General features: G+C 43.7%; 1 protein-coding gene across 2 annotated transcripts in view; it reads right to left on the bottom strand.

Moving 5' to 3' along the window:
- The window catches only part of LOC120017466 (DNA-directed RNA polymerase III subunit RPC1), an 83,370-nt gene that overhangs the window by 26,063 nt on the left and 32,796 nt on the right, over positions 1 to 24,511 (bottom strand). For both annotated transcript variants that reach the window (XM_038960222.1, XM_038960223.1), the window contains exons 18-21: positions 23,037 to 23,155; positions 9,948 to 10,085; positions 8,298 to 8,468; positions 6,452 to 6,565 (exon numbers count right to left, since the gene is read on the bottom strand). In XM_038960222.1, the coding sequence (XP_038816150.1) occupies positions 6,452 to 6,565; positions 8,298 to 8,468; positions 9,948 to 10,085; positions 23,037 to 23,155 (542 nt within the window). The remainder of the gene's footprint in view (positions 1 to 6,451; positions 6,566 to 8,297; positions 8,469 to 9,947; positions 10,086 to 23,036; positions 23,156 to 24,511) is intronic.

Here is a 24,511-nt window from a genome sequence, read left to right as displayed (position 1 = left end):
TAAAGTGATGGTTGTAAAGTGATGATTGTAAAGTGGTTCTAAAGTGATGGTTGTAATGGTTGTAAAGTGGTTCTAAAGTGATGGTTGTAATGGTTGTAAAGTGGTTCTAAAGTGATGGTTGTAAAGTGATGATTGTAAAGTGGTTCTAAAGTGATGGTTGTAAAGTGGTTCTAAAGTGATGGTTGTAATGGTTGTAAAGTGGTTCTAAAGTGATGGTTGTAATGGTTGTAAAGTGGTTCTAAAGTGATGTTGTAATGGTTGTAAAGTGGTTCTAAAGTGATGTTGTAATGGTTGTAAAGTGGTTCTAAAGTGATGGTTGTAAAGTGATGATTGTAAAGTGGTTCTAAAGTGATGGTTGTAAAGTGGTTCTAAAGTGATGGTTGTAATGGTTGTAAAGTGTTTCTAAAGTGATGGTTGTAATGGTTGTAAAGTGGTTCTAAAGTGATGGTTGTAAAGTGATGATTGTAAAGTGGTTCTAAAGTGATGGTTGTAAAGTGGTTCTAAAGTGATGGTTGTAATGGTTGTAAAGTGGTTCTAAAGTGATGGTTGTAATGGTTGTAAAGTGGTTCTAAAGTGATGTTGTAATGGTTGTAAAGTGGTTCTAAAGTGATGGTTGTAATGGTTGTAAAGTGGTTCTAAAGTGATGGTTGTAAAGTGATGATTGTAAAGTGGTTCTAAAGTGATGGTTGTAAAGTGGTTCTAAAGTGATGGTTGTAATGGTTGTAAAGTGGTTCTAAAGTGATGGTTGTAAAGTGGTACTAAAGTGATGGTTGTAATGGATGTAAAGTGGTTCTAAAGTGATGGTTGTAATGGATGTAAAGTGGTTCTAAAGTGATGGTTGTAATGGTTGTAAAGTGGTTCTAAAGTTATGGTTGTAAAGTGATGGTTGTAAAGTGGTTCTAAAGTGATGGTTGTAAAGTGGTTCTAAAGTGATGGTTCTAAAGTGATGGTTGTAAAGTGGTTCTAAAGTGATGGTTGTATTGGTTGTAAAGTGGTTCTAAAGTGATGGTTGTAAAGTGGTTCTAAAGTGATGGTTGTAAAGTGGTTCTAAAGTGATGGTTGTAATGGTTGTAAAGTGGTTCTAAAGTGATGGTTGTAAAGTGGTTCTAAAGTGATGGATGTAAAGTGGTTCCAAAGTGATGGTTGTAAAGTGGTTCTAAAGTGATGGTTGTAATGGTTGTAAAGTGGTTCTAAAGTGATGGTTGTAAAGTGGTTCTAAAGTGATGATTGGAAAGTGGTTCTAAAGTGATGGATGTAATGGTTGTAAAGTGGTTCTAAAGTGATGGTTGTAATGGTTGTAAAGTGGTTCTAAAGTGATGGTTGTAATGGTTGTAAAGTGGTTCTAAAGTGATGGATGTAATGGTTGTAAAGTGGTTCTAAAGTGATGGTTGTAAAGTGGTTCCAGTGATGGTTGTAAAATGATGTCTCTTCAACCACGTTTGCCCCTGGGTTAGTACATAATGTAGTGTACAGACCTTGGTAAATCAAGAGAACCGTTAGGAGATCATGCTTCCACACAACACACAAACTGGTCTTTCAACACAGCACTACGCACTAGGTCAGGCTGTGCAGGACAGACAGTAACATCACAGAACAGGAAACACTCATTCCATTTACAGTGGATGTCTTCTACAATCCATTTATCAAACCTGCCAAAAACATTCTGTTGATCAACACCCTACAACGATGCAACTCTTGCATGATTAGTCAAATACATTCAAATCAACTGTGGATGCATTCTACAATAAATGTATTTAAAATATGTACGACATTTATTTGATCAAATCAAACCCCTACTACGATTCAACACTTGCCTGATTAGTACTTTAATCCAAACATGGGTAAAACACATTGAAAAAGCCAAACTTTAGAATTGACCAACTGACTGAATGCAGTGTTGAAATGGTGCTGTTGTCACGTGGTTTGTGTCACACCATTACCTAGACATGATACACATTAGACACCGTACCTCCATATACTTCTCTGAGCCCGTGTCTGTCAAGGCCTTGACGAGGGGGACAAAGTAGAAACCACAGAGAGCAGACTGAATCAACCTTCCCACACGTTCATTAATCAACTCCGTGAGCGCGCACGGGCGCTCACATTACTCATCATTAAAATATGGTAATGACTAGAAACAAAAACAAAATAAACTAACAAATGAAAAAAAAAAGGTGATTATGCTGCTATCTTGAAATCAGTTAATTAACTGATAATGGACAGGCCTATTAATTTGAAACCAGAAGTTGTCGTAGAAGTCCTTGACTCCTGTACTGATCTGACTTTCAACGTTCCAACTAAAAGTTTATATACAAAAAGGGGGAACGTTCCAACAATAACGATGACAATACTTCAGGCTTCTGTCCTCATCAACCAGTATCAGAACTTCCAGTTCCTGAGTGTGTATGATGGAACATTGTTAAAGTGGGAGGTAACCCATCTGCCTAGGGAGACTAATCACCAACAGACGTAATATATACCTTCAAATAACCCTCTGGACTACAGAGCATGTACTGATGAAGAAACAGTAACAATATACACAAAACCTGTCAGAACAACATACATTAGAAATGGTAATACATGTTTAGAGATGCTTTTAATGTTAAGAGAAGCTTTTTTTTATGTTAAAAGATGCATTTCTAGTCACAGTACTCATGGGACACGTCTTTATTAGGAGGAATTGTAGAGCACGGAGGTCTCATGGTGCAGGTCATTAAAGGAGGAATCCTAGAGCACGGAGGTCTTATGGGACACGTCTTTATTAGGAGGAGTCCTAGAGCACGGAGGTCTCATGGGACACGTCATTAAAGGAGGAGTCCTAGAGCACGGAGGTCTCATGGGACACGTCTTTATTAGGAGTCCTAGAGCACGGAGGTCTCATGGGACACGTCTTTAAAGGAGGAGTCCTAGAGCACGGAGGTCTCATGGGACACGTCTTTATTAGGAGTCCTAGAGCACGGAGGTCTCATGGGACACGTCTTTATTAGGAGTCCTAGAGCACGGAGGTCTCATGGGACACGTCTTTATTAGGAGGAATCCTAGAACACGGAGGTCTCATGGTGCAGGTCATTAAAGGAGGAATCCTAGAGCACGGAGGTCTCATGGTGCAGGTCATTAAAGGAGGAATCCTAGAGCACGGAGGTCTCATGGGACACGTCATTAAAGGAGGAATCCTAGAGCACGGAGGTCTCATGGGACACGTCATTAAAGGAGGAGTCCTAGAGCACGGAGGTCTCATGGGACACGTCTTTATTAGGAGTCCTAGAGCACGGAGGTCTCATGGTACACGTCTTTAAAGGAGGAGTCCTAGAGCACGGAGGTCTCATGGGACACGTCTTTATTAGGAGGAATCCTAGAACACGGAGGTCTCATGGTACACGTCTTTAAAGGAGGAATCCTAGAGCACGGAGGTCTCATGGTGCACATCTTTAACACTAGAACTGCCTGGCCTTTCAGCCTATCAGTATCCACTAGAGAACGTTGCTGGGCGTCCCCTTTAGCATATGCCTCAGATGCATATCAACCCGCAAGGAGCACAAACATGCTTGATAAATAGTGCATAAACTATTGTAAAGGATTAAATTGCATAAAGAAATACTTCAAATCAATCAAATCAACAACAAAAAACGGACTAGTTGTTTAGATGGATCATCAAGGACATGTTGTTTAGATGGATCATCAAGGACTAGTTGTTTAGATGGATCATCAAGGACTAGTTGTTTAGATGGATCATCAAGGACTAGTTGTTTAGATGGATCATCAAGGACATGTTGTTTTGTATAATTCTATTAAGTCCTAAGAGAAACAACGTAGTCCTGTAGTCTATTTTCATTCCCTTTACAATAAAACACTACAGTGTTTCCATTTGATCAACATGATTTGTAAGTTATATTAGTAGTAAGAGTTCTAGTAATTAATAGAGTCCAGTTACAGCTTCTTCTAAGTAGAAATGAAAAATATGATAATAATATAACCTGCCAGGTGCACAGCTGAAATGATTTGCTGTATTCCTAAACATGAAGAATTGTAAAGGATTAAATTGCATAAAATAAATATTAATGGAAATATATGAAATGACAAGATATAAAAAAAACAGTCATCTGTTGATAGTATCAGACACTGTATTGGGCCCTTATACCGGTGCCTTTACACATGAACCAATCAAGTTCTCTTCATGCTTCAGGTTCCACAGTCAGCACACAGCTTCAGGGCTTTGTGTGAGGCAGCCGACTTCACATTGTGTCTTGTTGTTTCCCCAGTGGGAGCTGTGGTGCTTGAGGAGAGAGAGCAGGACCTGCTGACTTGGCTGTTTGATTGTTTGATTGTAGTCTGTCGCCGTCTCCGGTTTCTTCTTGAGGTCACAGCGGGATGCATGGTGTTGAGGATGACACACTTTCATTGACATCCGCACGCCGTGAGTGTTGCTTTACCACCCTCCATCACTGATGTGGAGTACAGCTCCGCTGGTATGATGTTTTGCACGGGGGGGGGGGCAAGCTCCCGCCTTTGTTCACTGTTTTCCAAACAGGCTAGTCTTCCTCGCAATCAACTTGTCTGCCAGGGAATTTGATGTTAAGAAGTTATCTATGGTCACAATTTCTGCCTTTGCCCGTGTAAGACTCCATGAGTCTCAAACCCACAGTCTCAGACAGTCGCTCACCTGCAGGCCTGGTTTCATCTTTACCCTGATATGGAAAGACATTGAGAAAGTACTTGGTTTGGACATCGGCGGCTAACCAGAACGTAACTGAAGTCACACGCACCATTATCAGCTTCTATCTGGTTTCTATCGCCCATTCTTCCATTGACCACAGAACAGCATATTGTAATTTGAAGTGTATTATGTTAGTCGTTTTTGCCTAGTAGCCAGAGCAGTGGTGCCACGCTAGTGGTCACATGCTGAATGCATGGACAGCATGGATAGTCTTGGAACAAGTGACATTTGGAAATAGAGCTGCAACTCTTGAATTCTGAGAACTCTATTTGACAAAGGGAAGCGTCATGGAAACGGTAGAATACGCTCGTTCAGATTCTATATAGAAATCAACATGTTTCACCTACATGTGACTGAAGGATGATTTGACTAAATCTATAACTTGATAAATCTATAACTTGATAAATCTAATACTTGATAAATCTATAACTTGATAAATCTATAATATTTGAAGATCTGCTGTGGCTGTTGATAGACCATAATATAGGTCTGTGTCCTAAATGTCACCCCAGTCCCTATATAGAGCCCAAGGGGCCCAGGTCAACACTAGTCCCTATATAGAGCCCAATGGGCCCAGGTCAACACTAGTCCCTATATAGAGCCCAAGGGGCCCAGGTCAACACTAGTCCCTATATAGAGCCCAATGGGCCCAGGTCAACACTAGTCCCTATATAGAGCCCAATGGGCCCAGGTCAACAGTAGTCCCTATATAGAGCCCAATGGGTCCAGGTCAACACTAGTCCCTATATAGAGCCCAAGGGGTCCAGGTCAACAGTAGTCCCTATATAGGGGTCCAGGTCAACAGTAGTCCCTATATAGAGCCCAAGGGGTCCAGGTCAACAGTAGTCCCTATATAGAGCCCAAGGGGCCCAGGTCAACACTAGTCCCTATATAGAGCCCAAGGGGCCCAGGTCAACACTAGTCCCTATATAGAGCCCAAGGGGCCCAGGTCAACACTAGTCCCTATATAGAGCCCAAGGGGCCCAGGTCAACACTAGTCCCTATATAGAGCCCAAGGGGCCCAGGTCAACACTAGTCCCTATATAGAGCCCAAGGGGCCCAGGTAAACACTAGTCCCTATATAGAGCCCAATGGGCCCAGGTCAACACTAGTCCCTATATAGAGCCCAATGGGCCCAGGTCAACACTAGTCCCTATATAGAGCCCAATGGGCCCAGGTCAACACTAGTCCCTATATATAGAGCCCAATGGGCCCAGGTCAACACTAGTCCCTATATAGAGCCCAATGGGCCCAGGTCAACAGTAGTCCCTATATAGAGCCCAATGGGTCCAGGTCAACACTAGTCCCTATATAGAGCCCAAGGGGTCCAGGTCAACAGTAGTCCCTATATAGGGGTCCAGGTCAACAGTAGTCCCTATATAGAGCCCAAGGGGTCCAGGTCAACAGTAGTCCCTATATAGAGCCCAAGGGGCCCAGGTCAACACTAGTCCCTATATAGAGCCCAAGGGGCCCAGGTCAACACTAGTCCCTATATAGAGCCCAAGGGGCCCAGGTCAACACTAGTCCCTATATAGAGCCCAAGGGGCCCAGGTCAACACTAGTCCCTATATAGAGCCCAAGGGGCCCAGGTCAACACTAGTCCCTATATAGAGCCCAAGGGGCCCAGGTAAACACTAGTCCCTATATAGAGCCCAATGGGCCCAGGTCAACACTGGAACAGGGTGCCATTTTGAACGCAGTTAGAAGCAGTCAAGTGGATACGTGATAGTTATTTACCTCGAGGAAGCTGTCTCGGCAGCACTTGAAGTCACTCCTCTTCATGATGGACTCTGCCGTCAGGACCAACTCATTCTTACTAAGGGCTGGCTGCTCTGAACACGTATGGACAGACTGGGGGATGGAAACAGGGAGGAGGGATAGAGGGATGGAGGGATGAGGGATAGAGGGATGGAGAGGAGGGATAGAGGGATGGAGTGATAGAGGGATAGAGGGATGAGGGATAGAGGATTGGAGGGAGGAGGGATAGAGGGATGGAGAGAGGAGGGATAGAGGGATGAGAGGAGGGATAGAGGGATGGAGAGAGGAGGGATAGAGGGATGGAGAGTGCAGGGATAGAGGGATGGAGAGGAGGGATAGAGGGAGAGGGATGGAGGGATAGAGGGAGAGGGATGGAGGGAGGATAGAGGGATGAGGGATAGAGGGATGAGGGATAGAGGGATGGAGAGGAGGGATAGAGGGAGAGGGATGGAGGGATAGAGGGAGAGGGATGGAGGGATAGAGGGAGAGGGATGGAGGGAGGATAGAGGGATGAGGGATAGAGGGATGAGGGATAGAGGGATGGAGAGGAGGGATAGAGATGGAGGGATAGAGGAGTGATGGAGGGATAGAGGGAGGAGGGATAGAGGGAGGAGGAATGGAGGAAAGAGGAGTGATGGAGGGATAGAGGGAGGAGGGATAAAGATGGAGGGAAGAGGAGTGATGGAGGGATAGAGGGAGGAGGAATGGAGGGAAGTGGAGTGATGGAGGGATGAGGAATGATGGAGGGATAGAGGGAGGAGGAATGGAGGGAAGAGGAGTGATGGAGGGATAGAGGGAGGAGGGATAGAGATGGAGGGATAGAGGGAGGAGGAATGGAGGGAAGTGGAGTGATGGAGTGATAGAGGGAGGAGGAATGGAGGGAAGTGGAGTGATGGAGGGATAGAGGGAGGAGAAATGGAGAGGAGGAGAGGAGTGATGGAGGGATAGAGGGAGGAGAAATGGAGAGGAGGAGAGGAGTGATGGAGGGATAGAGGGAGGAGGAATGGAGAGGAGGAGAGGAGTGATGGAGGGATAGAGGGAGGAGGAATGGAGAGGAGGAGAGGAGTGATGGAGGGATAGAGGGAGGAGAAATGGAGAGGAGGAGAGGAGTGATGGAGGAATAGAGGGAGGAGGAATGGAGAGGAGGAGAGGAGTGATGGAGGGATAGAGGGAGGAGGGATGGAGGGATGGAGGGATGGAGAGGAGGGATAGAGATGGAGGGTTAGAGGGAGGAGGGGAGGGATAGAGGGAGGAGTGCAGATGTGTTATTAGTCACTGTGGGTGGGTGAACAAACAGCTGACCTGCATCATCAACACATACATAGAGATGACAACATGCACGCTGGGTAAAACCTCACTTCACCGTATGCACATTCTGAAGTCTGGCACTTTGAAATGCAGGCTTGTTTATGTTATTGTTGCCAGACTGACGACAGGTGAGGTCTAAGAGAATAATGGGTGTGGGAGTGTGAGCGTCTGCGTGTGTCTCTGTGTGTGCGTGTCTCTCTCTCTGTATCTGTGTGTATGTCTCTGTGTGTCTGTGTGTGTGTCTCTCTCTGTATCTGTGTGTATGTCTCTGTGTGTATGTCTCTGTGTGTCTGTGTGTGTGTGTCTCTCTCTCTGTATCTGTGTGTATGTCTCTGTGTGTCTGTGTGTGTGTCTCTCTCTGTATCTGTGTGTATGTCTCTGTGTGTCTGTGTGTGTCTCTCTCTCTGTATCTGTGTGTATGTCTCTGTGTGTCTGTGTGTGTCTCTCTCTCTGTATCTGTGTGTATGTCTCTGTGTGTATGTGTGTCTGTGTGTGTGTGTGTGTGTGTGTGACTGACCCGGATGTTGTCCAGAACTCTGTTGAACTCTAACGGTTCATCTTTCCCCTCCATGGCGGCCGGGTCCAGGCCGTCCCCCCCATAGACGAACTGGATGATGTCACCCGTGGAGCTCCGTACCGTCAGATCATACTGGGAACACAGGTCCTCCAACGACTTCACCAGACGCCTCTGTTGACACACAACACATCCACCACAGAAGAACAGATCAGAGGATGACTCAACAACAGATAGGCCTATTTAATCCTGCTTGTTGTGTGTGTGTGTGTGTGTGTGTGTGTGTGTGTGTGTGTGTGTGTGTGTGTGTGTGACCACTCAACACCCTTCCTCTGCTATGTGTCATCAGTCAGATGGTGAGCTGTTCTGATCTGACCACATCAACAACACACCCCTAGGACCCTCAACTCTGGACCGCCAAGCCAGCGCCACTGCATGTTTCCATTGTTCCCCTCTAGTCAGGGCCTGATTTAGACCTGGGACACCAGGTGGGGTGATATTAATGATCAGGGCCTGATTTAGACCTGGGACACCAGGTGGGGTGATATTAATGATCAGGGCCTGATTTAGACCTGGGACACCAGGTGGGTGATATTAATGATCAGGGCCTGATTTAGACCTGGGACACCAGGTGGGTGATATTAATGATCAGGGCCTGATTTAGACCTGGGACACCAGGTGGGGTGATATTAATGATCAGGGCCTGATTTAGACCTGGGACACCAGGTGGGTGATATTAATGATCAGGGCCTGATTTAGACCTGGGACACCAGGTGGGTGATATTAATGATCAGGGCCTGATTTAGACCTGGGACACCAGGTGGGTGATATTAATGATCAGGGCCTGATTTAGACCTGGGACACCAGGTGGGGTGATATTAATGATCAGGGCCTGATTTAGACCTGGGACACCAGGTGGGTGATATTAATGATCAGTGCCTGATTTAGACCTGGGACACCAGGTGGGTGATATTAATGATCAGGGCCTGATTTAGACCTGGGACACCAGGTGGGTGATATTAATGATCAGGGCCTGATTTAGACCTGGGACACCAGGTGGGTGATATTAATGATCAGGGCCTGATTTAGACCTGGGACACCAGGTGGGTGATATTAATGACCAGGGCCTGATTTAGACCTGGGACACCAGGTGGGTGATATTAATGACCAGGGCCTGATTTAGACCTGGGACACCAGGTGGGTGATATTAATGATCAGGGCCTGATTTAGACCTGGGACACCAGGTGAGTGATATTAATGACCAGGTAGAACAGAAAAGCAGCAGGCTCCGGACCTCATAGGGTCAGAGTTGAATAGCCCTGCTCTAGGAGACAACCCTGATCGCTACAGAAAGGCAGCAGACTCCGGACCTCATAGGGTCAGAGTTGAATAGCCCTGCTCTAGGAGACAACCCTGATCGCTACAGAAAAGCAGCAGGCTCCGGACCTCATAGGGTCAGAGTTGAATAGCCCTTGCTCTAGGAGACAACCCTGATCGCTACTCAAGAGGGAGCCTGATAAGATTTACATTTGTAGGGAGCACACGTTGTCCCTCTTTTCATGAATACAAGCAGAGAGCAGAGGGTGTTGGGTACGGTGCAGCAGGCAGCAGCCCAGCGCTGTGTGTGTGTGTGTGTGTGTGTGTGTGTGTTACCTGCATGTATCCGGTCTCTGCTGTTTTAACGGCGGTGTCCACCAAGCCCTCTCGACCAGCCATAGTGTGGAAAAAGAACTCCGTGGGCGTCAGGCCTGAATAAAAGCTGTCAGCCACAAAGCCTTTAGCCGCAGGAAGCTGTGACACGACACACAGAGAGATAGAGAGAAAGGTGTTACATCATTAAAGGCCCTGGACGAGTCCCAAATGCCACCCTATTCACTATACTGTAGAGTGCACTACTTCTGACCAGGGCCCCACAGAGCCTTGGTCAGATGTAGTGCACTAAGTAGGGAAAAGGGTTGCCATTTTGGGATTCATCCCGTTAGAGCAAAACAAATGAAAACAGGGCTCTGACTGAGCCAGCTGGAGATGTTGTTTACTGCTGGGAAGGTGAAACATCTATGAACGTTTGAACGTTTTTCAACCCTTTAGCCTACAATTTCTGCAGGTTGGCAGAAATCTAATTGACATAAATCCCCATCAAAATCCGTCTGTTTAAGCCAGAGGTTGTTAATGCATCAGGCTGTGTGTGTCTCAATCCACCGCATCCTGACTAGTCTCCCAGTCCCTGCCGTTGAATAATATCCCCTCAGCATGTTGCTCCCACCACCGTGCTTCACCGTAGGGATGGTGCCAGGTTTCCTCCAGATGTGACGCTTGGCATTCAGGGCAAAAGAGTTCAACCTTGGGTTTCATCAGGGCAGAGAATCTTGTTTCTCATTGTCTGAGTCCTTCAGGTGCATTTTGGCAAACTTCAAAGGGGCTGTCATGTGCCTTTTACTGAGGAGTGGTTTCTGTCTGGCCACTCTACTATAAATGCCTGATTGGTGGAGTGCTGCAGAGATGGTTGTCCTTCTGGTAGGTTCTCTCATCTCTACAGAGGTACTCTGGCACTCTGTCAGAGTAACCATCGGTTCTTGGTCACCTCCCTGACCAAGGCCCTTCTCCCCCGATTGCTCAGTTTGGCCGGGCGGCCATCTCTAGGAAGAGTCTTGGTGGCTCCAAACTTCTTCCATTTAAGAATGATGGAAGCCACTGTGTTGTTGAGGACCTTCAATACTGCAAACATTTGTTGGTACCCTTCCCCAGATCTGTGCCTCGACACAATCCTGTCTCGGAGCTCTACGGATAATTCCTTCCACCTCATGGCTTGGTTTTTGCTCTGTCGCTGTGGGACCTTATATAGACAGGTACGTGCCTTTCCAAATCATGCCCAATCAATTGAATTTACCACAAGTGGACTCTCAAGGATGATCAATGGAAACAGGATGCACCTGAGCTCAATTTCGAGTCTCATAGCAAAGGGTCAGAATACTTAGGTAAATAAGGTATTTCTGTTTATTTTGTATAAATTTGCAAACATTTCAAAAAACCTGTTTTCCCTTGGTCATTATGGAGTATTGTGTGTAGATTGATGAGGGGGGACAATAATTTCATTAATTTTTAGAATAAGACTAACGTAACAAAATGTGGAAAAAGGTCAAGGGGTCAGAATGAACTGTATATGATATAGGCTACTGCACATTACACATGACAGAAACACATACAAGCCCGTAGATATTAGCTAGCTATATGCTCTCTTGGGTAAATAAATGAAACTAGCTCCAGTAGGCTAATCTGAGTGTGAACGGTATTAATGTAGCCTACTGTATTAATATGTACATCGTTGAAACCATGATAAAGCAAGGAGAGAACATGTGATTCTGGTGCTGCAAGTATAAGCTGGAGAATATTGAAATATAATAGGGCCTATTTGTATAATTAGTAGACTGACGCATATATACCTTTCATGATATTTCCCCTAATTATTATTAGTCTACCTCCCCTTTCCCTCTCTAGTGCTGCTTCATTCCTTCCTCGCGTTCAACAGCTAAATGAAATACACGTTTATTTTCCCTTATCGTCATCATTCTAATGTCATCCTTGAATAATATAGGACTAGAATTAGATGCCGACGGCTTTCGCTTCTCTTCATGAAGATTGAATGGTTCTGGGTCTGAATTAATAACTGCTATAGCCTACCACCATCTGAATGGTTATGGGTCTGAATTAATAACTGCTATAGTCTACCACCATCTGAATGGTTATGGGTCTGAATTAATAACTGTTATAGTCTACCACCATCTGAATGGGTCTGAATAAATAACTGTTATAGTCTACCACCATCTGAATGGTTATGGGTCTGAATTAATAACTGTTATAGTCTAGCACCATCTGAATGGGTCTGAATTAATAACTGTTATAGTCTACCACCATCTGAATGGTTATGGGTCTGAATTAATAACTGTTATAGTCTACCACCATCTGAATGGGTCTGAATTAATAACTGTTATAGTCTACCACCATCTGAATGGTTATGGGTCTGAATTAATAACTGTTATAGTCTACCACCATCTGAATGGGTCTGAATTAATAACTGTTATAGTCTACCACCATCTGAATGGTTATGGGTCTGAATTAATAACTGTTATAGTCTAGCACCATCTGAATGGGTCTGAATTAATAACTGTTATAGTCTACCACCATCTGAATGGTTATGGGTCTGAATTAATAACTGCTATAGTCTACCACCATCTGAATGGTTATGGGTCTGAATTAATAACTGCTATAGTCTACCACCATCTGAATGGTTATGGGTCTGAATTAATAACTGTTATAGTCTACCACCATCTGAATGGGTCTGAATTAATAACTGTTATAGTCTACCACCATCTGAATGGTTATGGGTCTGAATTAATAACTGTTATAGTCTACCACCATCTGAATGGGTCTGAATTAATAACTGTTATAGTCTACCACCATCTGAATGGTTATGGGTCTGAATTAATAACTGCTATAGTCTACCACCATCTGAATGGTTATGGGTCTGAATTAATAACTGCTATAGTCTACCACCATCTGAATGGTTATGGGTCTGAATTAATAACTGCTATAGTCTACCACCATCTGAATGGTTATGGGTCTGAATTAATAACTGCTATAGTCTACCACCATCTGAATGGGTCTGAATTAATAACTGCTATAGTCTACCACCATCTGAATGGTTATGGGTCTGAATTAATAACTGCTATAGTCTACCACCATCTGAATGGGTCTGAATTAATAACTGCTATAGTCTACCACCATCTGAATGGTTATGGGTCTGAATTAATAACTGCTATAGTCTACCACCATCTGAATGGTTATGGGTCTGAATTAATAACTGCTATAGTCTACCACCATCTGAATGGTTATGGGTCTGAATTAATAACTGTTATAGTCTACCACCATCTGAATGGTTATGGGTCTGAATTAATAACTGCTATAGTCTACCACCATCTGAATGGTTATGGGTCTGAATTAATAACTGTTATAGTCTACCACCATCTGAATGGGTCTGAATTAATAACTGCTATAGTCTACCACCATCTGAATGGTTATGGGTCTGAATTAATAACTGCTATAGTCTACCACCATCTGAATGGGTCTGAATTAATAACTGCTATAGTCTACCACCATCTGAATGGGTCTGAATTAATAACTGCTATAGTCTACCACCATCTGAATGGGTCTGAATTAATAACTGCTATAGTCTACCACCATCTGAATGGTTATGGATCTGAATTAATAACTGCTATAGTCTACCACCATCTGAATGGTTATGGGTCTGAATTAATAACTGTTATAGTCTACCTCCATCTGAATGGTTATGGGTCTGAATTAATAACTGCTATAGTCTACCACCATCTGAATGGTTAGGGGTCTGAATTAATAACTGCTATAGCCTACCACCATCTGAATGGTTATGGGTCTGAATTAATAACTGTTATAGTCTACCACCATCTGAATGGTTATGGGTCTGAATTAATAACTGTTATAGTCTACCACCATCTGAATGGTTATGGGTCTGAATTAATAACTGTTATAGTCTACCACCATCTGAATGGTTATGGGTCTGAATTAATAACTGTTATAGTCTACCACCATCTGAATGGTTATGGGTCTGAATTAATAACTGTTATAGCCTAACACCATCTGAATGGTTATGGGTCTGAATTAATAACTGCTATAGTCTACCACCATCTGAATGGTTATGGGTCTGAATTAATAACTGCTATAGTCTACCACCATCTGAATGGTTATGGGTCTGAATTAATAACTGTTATAGTCTACCACCATCTGAATGGTTATGGGTCTGAATTAATAACTGTTATAGTCTACCACCATCTGAATGGGTCTGAATATATAACTGTTATAGTCTACCACCATCTGAATGGGTCTGAATTAATAACTGCTATAGTCTACCACCATCTGAATGGGTCTGAATTAATAACTGCTATAGTCTACCACCATCTGAATGGTTATGGGTCTGAATATATAACTGTTATAGTCTACCACCATCTGAATGGGTCTGAATATATAACTGTTATAGTCTACCACCATCTGAATGGGTCTGAATTAATAACTGCTATAGTCTACCACCATCTGAATGGGTCTGAATTAATAACTGCTATAGTCTACCACCATCTGAATGGTTATGGGTCTGAATTAATAACTGTTATAGTCTACCACCATCTGAATGGGTCTGAATTAATAACTGTTATAGTCTACCACCATCTGAATGGTTATGGGTCTGAATTAATAACTGTTATAGTCTACCACCATCTGAATGGGTCTGAATTAATAACTGCTATAGTCTACCACCATCTGAATGGTTATGGGTCTGAATTAATAACTGCTATAGTCTACCACCATCTGAATGGGTCTGAATTAATAACTGCTATAGTCTACCACCATCTGAATGGGTCTGAATTAATAACTGTTATAGTCTACCACCATCTGAATGGTTATGGGTCTGAATTAATAACTGCTATAGTCTACCACCATCTGAATGGTTATGGGTCTGAATTAATAACTGCTATAGTCTACCACCATCTGAATGGGTCTGAATTAATAACTGCTATAGTCTACCACCATCTGAATGGGTCTGAATTAATAACTGCTATAGTCTACCACCATCTGAATGGGTCTGAATTAATAACTGCTATAGTCTACCACCATCTGAATGGGTCTGAATTAATAACTGCTATAGTCTACCACCATCTGAATGGGTCTGAATTAATAACTGCTATAGTCTACCACCATCTGAATGGGTCTGAATTAATAACTGCTATAGTCTACCACCATCTGAATGGTTATGGGTCTGAATTAATAACTGCTATAGTCTACCACCATCTGAATGGTTATGGGTCTGAATTAATAACTGCTATAGTCTACCACCATCTGAATGGTTATGGGTCTAACTGCTATAGTCTACCACCATCTGAATGGGTCTGAATTAATAACTGCTATAGTCTACCACCATCTGAATGGGTCTGAATTAATAACTGCTATAGTCTACCACCATCTGAATGGGTCTGAATTAATAACTGCTATAGTCTACCACCATCTGAATGGGTCTGAATTAATAACTGTTATAGTCTACCACCATCTGAATGGTTATGGGTCTGAATTAATAACTGCTATAGTCTACCACCATCTGAATGGTTATGGGTCTGAATTAATAACTGCTATAGTCTACCACCATCTGAATGGGTCTGAATTAATAACTGCTATAGTCTACCACCATCTGAATGGGTCTGAATTAATAACTGTTATAGTCTACCACCATCTGAATGGTTATGGGTCTGAATTAATAACTGCTATAGTCTACCACCATCTGAATGGGTCTGAATTAATAACTGCTATAGTCTACCACCATCTGAATGGGTCTGAATAAATAACTGCTATAGTCTACCACCATCTGAATGGTTATGGGTCTGAATTAATAACTGCTATAGTCTACCACCATCTGAATGGTTATGGGTCTGAATTAATAACTGCTATAGTCTACCACCATCTGAATGGTTATGGGTCTGAATTAATAACTGCTATAGTCTACCACCATCTGAATGGTTATGGGTCTGAATTAATAACTGTTATAGTCTACCACCATCTGAATGGGTCTGAATAAATAACTGCTATAGTCTACCACCATCTGAATGGGTCTGAATTAATAACTGCTATAGTCTACCACCATCTGAATGGGTCTGAATTAATAACTGCTATAGTCTACCACCATCTGAATGGTTATGGGTCTGAATTAATAACTGTTATAGTCTACCACCATCTGAATGGGTCTGAATAAATAACTGCTATAGTCTACCACCATCTGAATGGGTCTGAATTAATAACTGCTATAGTCTACCACCATCTGAATGGGTCTGAATTAATAACTGTTATAGTCTACCACCATCTGAATGGTTATGGGTCTGAATTAATAACTGCTATAGTCTACCACCATCTGAATGGTTATGGGTCTGAATTAATAACTGCTATAGTCTACCACCATCTGAATGGTTATGGGTCTGAATTAATAACTGCTATAGTCTACCACCATCTGAATGGTTATGGGTCTGAATTAATAACTGCTATAGTCTACCACCATCTGAATGGTTATGGGTCTGAATTAATAACTGTTATAGTCTACCACCATCTGAATGGTTATGGGTCTGAATTAATAACTGCTATAGTCTACCGCCATCTGAATGGTTATGGGTCTGAATTAATAACTGCTATAGTCTACCACCATCTGAATGGTTATGGGTCTGAATTAATAACTGCTATAGTCTACCACCATCTGAATGGGTCTGGGTCTGAATTAATAACTGCTATAGTCTACCACCATCTGAATGGTTATGGGTCTGAATTAATAACTGTTATAGTCTAGCACCATCTGAATGGGTCTGAATTAATAACTGCTATAGTCTACCACCATCTGAATGGTTATGGGTCTGAATTAATAACTGCTATAGTCTACCACCATCTGAATGGGTCTGAATTAATAACTGTTATAGTCTACCACCATCTGAATGGTTATGGGTCTGAATTAATAACTGCTATAGTCTACCACCATCTGAATGGTTATGGGTCTGAATTAATAACTGTTATAGTCTAGCACCATCTGAATGGGTCTGAATTAATAACTGCTATAGTCTACCACCATCTGAATGGTTATGGGTCTGAATTAATAACTGCTATAGTCTACCACCATCTGAATGGGTCTGAATTAATAACTGCTATAGTCTACCACCATCTGAATGGTTATGGGTCTGAATTAATAACTGCTATAGTCTACCACCATCTGAATGGGTATGGGTCTGAATTAATAACTGCTATAGTCTACCACCATCTGAATGGTTATGGGTCTGAATTAATAACTGTTATAGTCTACCACCATCTGAATGGGTCTGAATTAATAACTGCTATAGTCTACCACCATCTGAATGGGTCTGAATTAATAACTGTTATAGTCTACCACCATCTGAATGGTTATGGGTCTGAATTAATAAATGTTATAGTCTACCACCATCTGAATGGGTCTGAATTAATAACTGTTATAGTCTACCACCATCTGAATGGGTCTGAATTAATAACTGTTATAGTCTACCACCATCTGAATGGTTCTGGGTCTGAATTAATAACTGTTATAGTCTACCACCATCTGAATGGGTCTGGGTCTGAATTAATAACTGTTATAGTCTACCACCATCTGAATGGTTATGGGTCTGAATTAATAACTGCTATAGTCTACCACCATCTGAATGGTTATGGGTCTGAATTAATAACTGCTATAGTCTACCACCATCTGAATGGGTCTGAATTAATAACTGTTATAGTCTACCACCATCTGAATGGGTCTGAATTAATAACTGTTATAGTCTACCACCATCTGAATGGTTATGGGTCTGAATTAATAACTGCTATAGTCTACCACCATCTGAATGGTTATGGGTCTGAATTAATAACTGCTATAGTCTACCACCATCTGAATGGGTCTGAATTAATAACTGTTATAGTCTACCACCATCTGAATGGTTATGGGTCTGAATTAATAACTGCTATAGTCTACCGCCATCTGAATGGTTATGGGTCTGAATTAATAACTGCTATAGTCTACCACCATCTGAATGGTTATGGGTCTGAATTAATAACTGCTATAGTCTACCACCATCTGAATGGTTCTGGGTCTGAATTAATAACTGTTATAGTCTACCACCATCTGAATGGTTATGGATCTGAATTAATAACTGCTATAGCCTACCACCATCTGAATGGTTATGGGTCTGAATTAATAACTGCTATAGTCTACCACCATCTGAATGGTTATGGGTCTGAATTAATAACTGCTATAGCCTACCGCGCATCGCACATTCGCTCTTCTTTCAAACTACCCATCAGTTCTATTGGCTGCTGTATTTAACATTCAGCAAACAAGAACTTACGTCCCTCTTCCAACAGTCTATTGGTATAAGAAATCCTAAAAAAAGTGTCATAGCAAGCTATTCTAGTCTATCTTTTCCTGCTTCCTAGAAGTAAGGAGTGTTATTTAAGGAGAGACCAGCGGCCGACAGGTTCCTGCATATTGCGCAAGAGACCGAGGCTGTCAGTTAGAAGCTTATTATAACCCATTAAATATAAGGCTAATCCTGCATTGAATTTATTACCTGATAGAGGTAGGCTCAGACTTCTATAAAATGGGGCTATATATCAATCTAGAAGAGGATTATCTGTGTTGGATGCAATTTGAATGGACTTGATGGAGAGAGAGAGAGACTGAGAAAGCACTCCACTGATTCAAAGCAATGATATGCCTGTGATAGGCTGCTTTAAAACTGATTTAAAGCAATGATATGCCTGTGATAGGCTGCTTTAAAACTGATTTAAAGCAATGATATGCCTGTGATAGGCTGCTTTAAAACTGCTTTAAAACAACGATATGCCTGTGATAGGCTGTTTTAAAACTGATTTAAAGCAACGATATGCCTGTGATAGGCTGTTTTAAAACTGCTTTAAAACAACGATATGCCTGTGATAGGCTGCTTTAAAACTGCTTTAAAACAACGATATGCCTGTGATAGACTGTTTTAAAACTGATTTAAAGCAACGATATGCCTGTGATAGGCTGCTTTAAAACTGCTTTAAAACAACGATATGCCTGTGATAGGCTGCTTTAAAACTGATTTAAAGCAACGATATGCCTGTGATAGGCTGTTTTAAAACCTCTGCAGCTGCAATTAAAAAATATCTTTACAATAACAAAAAATAAGGTGATCCCTAAAGGCAGATGGGTAAATTAGACGTGCATTCGGTCTTTATATTACTATTACTATGCTGCAGCAAATACAGGCCTACATGTCACAAGAAAAGAAAGTTACCATAATGAGATGATAGGTCTAAATGCATTGTGAACTGCTGCTCCACCCTGAGACGGGCCGTCTGTCCCCGCCCTGAGACGGGCCGTCTGTCCCCGCCCTGAGACGGGCCGCCTGTCCCCGCCCTGAGACGGGCCGCCTGTCCCCGCCCTGATACGGGCCGTCTGTCCCCGCCCTGAGACGGGCCGTCTGTCCCCGCCCTGAGCGTTGATTCATCATGCAGAGGCCTTGAGAAGCCAGATTTAGACATGGCATATAATTTAACAGTTCCATTTCATGCAGTGCTGTTCATATAAATAATTTATTATAATTTACCGGTTTCTCGCAGTTATTTATCCCCCCCAAAATGTTGAGGTTTTGGGCGGTAAACTCCAGTAAATCTTTGTAACGGGGTTCCTGCCATTAAACCCTAATGCTGACTGCAGGAATGTCCACCAGAGCTGTTGCCAGAGAATTTAATGTTAATTTCTCTACCTTAAGCCAACGTCGTTTTAGAGAATTTGGCAGTACTTCCAACCGGCCTCACAATTGCATACCACGTGTAACCACGCCAGCCGAGGATCTCCACACCTGGTTTCGTCACCTACGGGATCGTTGGAGACCAGGCACCTAGACAGCTGATGAAACTGTGGGTCCATCATTGTGTTTACCTGATAGCTACCTGGGATTCTCTGCCTCTAACCCTATTACAGGGGCTGAGTCACTGGCTTACTGGTGCTCTTTCATGCCGTCCCTAGGAGGGGTGCGTCACTTGAGTGGGTTGAGTTACTGACGTGATCTTCCTGTCTGGGTTGGCGCCCCCCCTTGGTTTGTGCTGTGGTGGAGATCTTTGTGGGCTATACTCGGCCTTGTCTCAGGATTGTAAGTTGGTGGTTGAAGATATCCCCCCAGTGGTGCGGGGGCTGTGCTTTGGCAAAGTGGGTGGGGTTATATCCTTCCTGTTTGGCCCTGTCCGGGGGTATCTTCGGATGGGGCCACAGTGTCTCCTGACCGCTCCTGTCTCAGCCTCCAGTATTTATGCTGCAGTAGTTTATGTGTCGGGGGGCTAGGGTCAGTTGGCTATACCTGGAGTACTTCTCCTGTCTTATCCAGTGTCCTGTGTGAATTTAAGTATGCTCTCTCTAATTCTCTCGTTCTCTCTTTCTTTCTCTCTCTCTGAGAACCTGAGCCCTAGGACCATACGTCACGGCAAACCGGGCATGATGACTCCTTGCTGTCCCCAGTCCACCTGGCCTTGCTGCTGTTCCAGTTTCAACTGCTCTGCCTGCGGTTATGGAACCCCTACCTGTCCCAGACCTGCTGCTTTCAACTCTTAATGATCGGCTATGAAAAGCCAACTGACTTTTATTCCTGATTATTATTTGACCATGCTTGTCATTTATGAACATTTTGAAAATCTTGGCTCTCTCTAATTCTCTCCATCTCTCTTTCTTTCTCTCTCTCGGAGGACCTGAGCCCTAGGACCATACGTCAGGACTACCGGGCATGATGACTCCTTGCTGTCCCCAGTCCACCTGGCCTTGCTGCTATTCCAGTTTCAACTGTTCTGCCTGCGGTTATGGAACCGCCACCTGTCCCAGACCTGCTGTTTTCAACTCTTAATGATCGGCTATGAAAAGCCAACTGAAAATTATTCATGATTATTATTTGACCATGCTTGTCACTTATGAACATTTTGAACATCTTGGCATAGTTCTGTTATAATCTCCACCCGGCACAGCCAGAAGAGGACTGGCCACCCCTCATAGCCTGGTTCCTCTCTAGGTTTCTTCCTAGGTTTTGGCCTTTCTAGGGAGTTTTTCCTAGCCACCGTGCTTCTACACCTGCATTGCTTGCTGTTTGGGGTTTTAGGCTGGGTTTCTGTACAGCACTTCGAGATATTAGCTGATGTACGAAGGGCTATATAAAATAAACTTGATTGATTGATTGGTTTGCACAACCAAAAAATGTCTGCACAAACGGTCAGAAACCATCTCAAGAAAGCTCATCTGCGTGCTCGTCTTCCTCACCAGGGTCTTGACCTGACTGCAATTGACTGCATCATAAATCGACTTCAAATGCTCACAGACGGCCACTGGCACGCTGGAGAAGTGTGCTCGTCACGGATGAATTCCGGTTTCAACTGTACCGGGCAGATGGTAGACAGCGTGTATGGCGTTGTGTGGGCGAGCGGTTTGCTGATGTCAGCGTTGTGAACAGAGTGCCCCACGGTGGCGATGGGGTTATGGTGTGGGCGAGCGGTTTGCTGATGTCAACGTTGTGAACAGAGTGCCCCACAGTGGCGATGGGGTTATGGTGTGGGCGAGCGGTTTGCTGATGTCAATGTTGTGAACAGAGTGCCCCACGGTGGCGATGGGGTTATGCAAATTGCATTTTATCGATGGTAATTTGAATGCACAGAGATAACGTGACGAGATCCTGAGGTCCATTGTCGTGCCTTTCATCCACCACCATCACCTCATGTTTCAGCATGATAAAGCACAGCCTCATGTTGCAAGGATCTGGTCACAATTCCTGGAAGCTGAAAATGTGCCAGTTCTTCAGAACCCCATCAGTGCCCTGGTCAAAAGGAGTTCACTATAAAATAGGGTGTCATTTGGGAGATAGCCCACCCTAATATCTTCATGTTATGAATGAATGAAACCATGCCCTGAGACTGTGGACAGGTCTAATGGTGATTTCAGCTGGTTAATAACGGCCTCAGACTGTGGACAGGTCTAATGGTGATTTCAGCTGGTTAATACCGGCCTCAGACTGTGGACAGGTCTAATGGTGATTTCAGCTGGTTAATAACGGCCTCAGACTGTGGACAGATCTAATGGTGATTTCAGCTGGTTAATAACGGCCTCAGACTGTGGACAGATCTAATGGTGATTTCAGCTGGTTAATAACGGCCTCAGACTGTGGACAGGTCTAATGGTGATTTCAGCTGGTTAATAACGGCCTCAGACTGTGGACAGGTCTAATGGTGATTTCAGCTGGTTAATAACGGCCTCAGACTGTGGACAGGTCTAATGGTGATTTCAGCTGGTTAATAACGGCCTCAGACTGTGGACAGGTCTAATGGTGATTTCAGCTGGTTAATAACGGCCTCAGACTGTGGACAGGTCTAATGGTGATTTCAGCTGGTTAATAACAGCCTCAGACTGTGGACAGGTCTAACGGTGATTTCAGCTGGTTAATAACGGCCTCAGACTGTGGACAGATCTAATGGTGATTTCAGCTGGTTAATAACGGCCTCAGACTGTGGACAGGTCTAATGGTGATTTCAGCTGGTTAATAACAGCCTCAGACTGTGGACAGGTCTAATGGTGATTTCAGCTGGTTAATAACGGCCTCAGACTGTGGACAGATCTAATGGTGATTTCAGCTGGTTAATAACGGCCTCAGACTGTGGACAGATCTAATGGTGATTTCAGCTGGTTAATAACGGCCTGAGACTGTGGACAGGTCTAATGGTGATTTCAGCTGGTTAATACCGGCCTCAGACTGTGGACAGGTCTAATGGTGATTTCAGCTGGTTAATAACGGCCTCAGACTGTGGACAGGTCTAATGGTGATTTCAGCTGGTTAATAACGGCCTCAGACTGTGGACAGGTCTAATGGTGATTTCAGCTGGTTAATAACGGCCCTGAGACTGTGGACAGATCTAATGGTGATTTCAGCTGGTTAATAACGGCCTCAGACTGTGGACAGGTCTAACGGTGATTTCAGCTGGTTAATAACGGCCTCAGACTGTGGACAGGTCTAACGGTGATTTCAGCTGGTTAATAACGGCCTCAGACTGTGGACAGGTCTAACGGTGATTTCAGCTGGTTAATAACGGCCTTAAGAGGTTCTTACAGAATCTTACTTTAGAGTGTTTCTCAAAGTGTGGCAGCGAGCGGTTCTCAAAGCCGTCGGGCACTCGAGAGCCGCTTATAGCCTGCTGGCCCACACAGGCAATCATCTGGGAGATGTTGATGAAGGATCCTAGGAGGGGAAAGAGAAAGGGATGAATAAATAAGACCATTAGCATTACTGAATCATCACCTTAAACAAAGGAAATCCTAAGCTTTCTACCATATACAGGTAAGCAAGCAGCCAGAACGGCTCATAGGAGTAGAATCTCCTGTTTCTGTAGCGTGATGTACCAGTACACCCCCTGGACAGGACACTAGTCTATCTCCTCAGTACACCCCCTGGACAGGACACTAGTCTATCTCCTCAGTACACCCCCTGGACAGGACACTAGTCTATCTTCTCAGTACACCCCCTGGACAGGACACTAGTCTATCTTCTCAGTACACCCCCTGGACAGGACACTAGTCTATCTCCTCAGTACACCCCCTGGACAGGACACTAGTCTATCTTCTCAGTACACCCCCTGGACAGGACACTAGTCTATCTTCTCAGTACACCCCCTGGACAGGACACTAGTCTATCTCCTCAGTACACCCCCTGGACAGGACACTAGTCTATCTTCTCAGTACACCCCCTGGACAGGACACTAGTCTATCTTCTCAGTACACCCCCTGGACAGGACACTAGTCTATCTTCTCAGGACACCCCCTGGACAGGACACTAGTCTATCTTCTCAGTACACCCCCTGGACAGGACACTAGTCCATCTCCTCAGTACACCCCCTGGACAGGACACTAGTCTATCTCCTCAGTACACCCCCTGGACAGGACACTAGTCTATCTCCTCAGTACACCCCCTGGACAGGACACTAGTCTATCACAGGGCCCCAATCTATCTCCTTAATGCTGAGTGACAAGCAGAGATGCACCAGGTCCCATTTTTCATTGCTATGACTCGGCCGGGGATCACACTCTCAATCACAACACCACTGAGTTGGACCATGTACAAGTACTGCCCATAATCAATGAATACATGAGAAATGTAGCAGGGAGAAGAGACATGATGATGGAGAGATGTTGATGAAAGAGTCTACAGCAGGGAGAAGAGACATAATGATGGAGAGATGTTGATGAGAGTCTACAGCAGGGAGAAGAGACATAATGATGGAGAGATGTTGATGAGAGTCTACAGCAGGGAGAAGAGACAAAATGAAGAGATGTTGATGAGAGTCTACAGCAGGGAGAAGAGACGTAATGAAGAGATGTTGATGAGAGTCTACAGCAGGGAGAAGAGACGTAATGAATAGATGTTGATGAGAGTCTACAGCAGGGAGAAGAGACATAATGATGGAGAGATGTTGATGAGAGTCTACAACAGGGAGAAGAGACATAATGATAGAGAGATGTTGATGATGAGAGTCTACAGCAGGGAGAAGAGACATAATGATGGAGAGATGTTGATGAGAGTCTACAGCAGGGAGAAGAG

The sequence above is a fragment of the Salvelinus namaycush genome, chromosome 22 (genome assembly GCF_016432855.1).
Source record: "Salvelinus namaycush isolate Seneca chromosome 22, SaNama_1.0, whole genome shotgun sequence".
NCBI lineage: Eukaryota > Metazoa > Chordata > Actinopteri > Salmoniformes > Salmonidae > Salvelinus > Salvelinus namaycush.
This window is presented reverse-complemented; position numbering and strand designations above follow the sequence as displayed.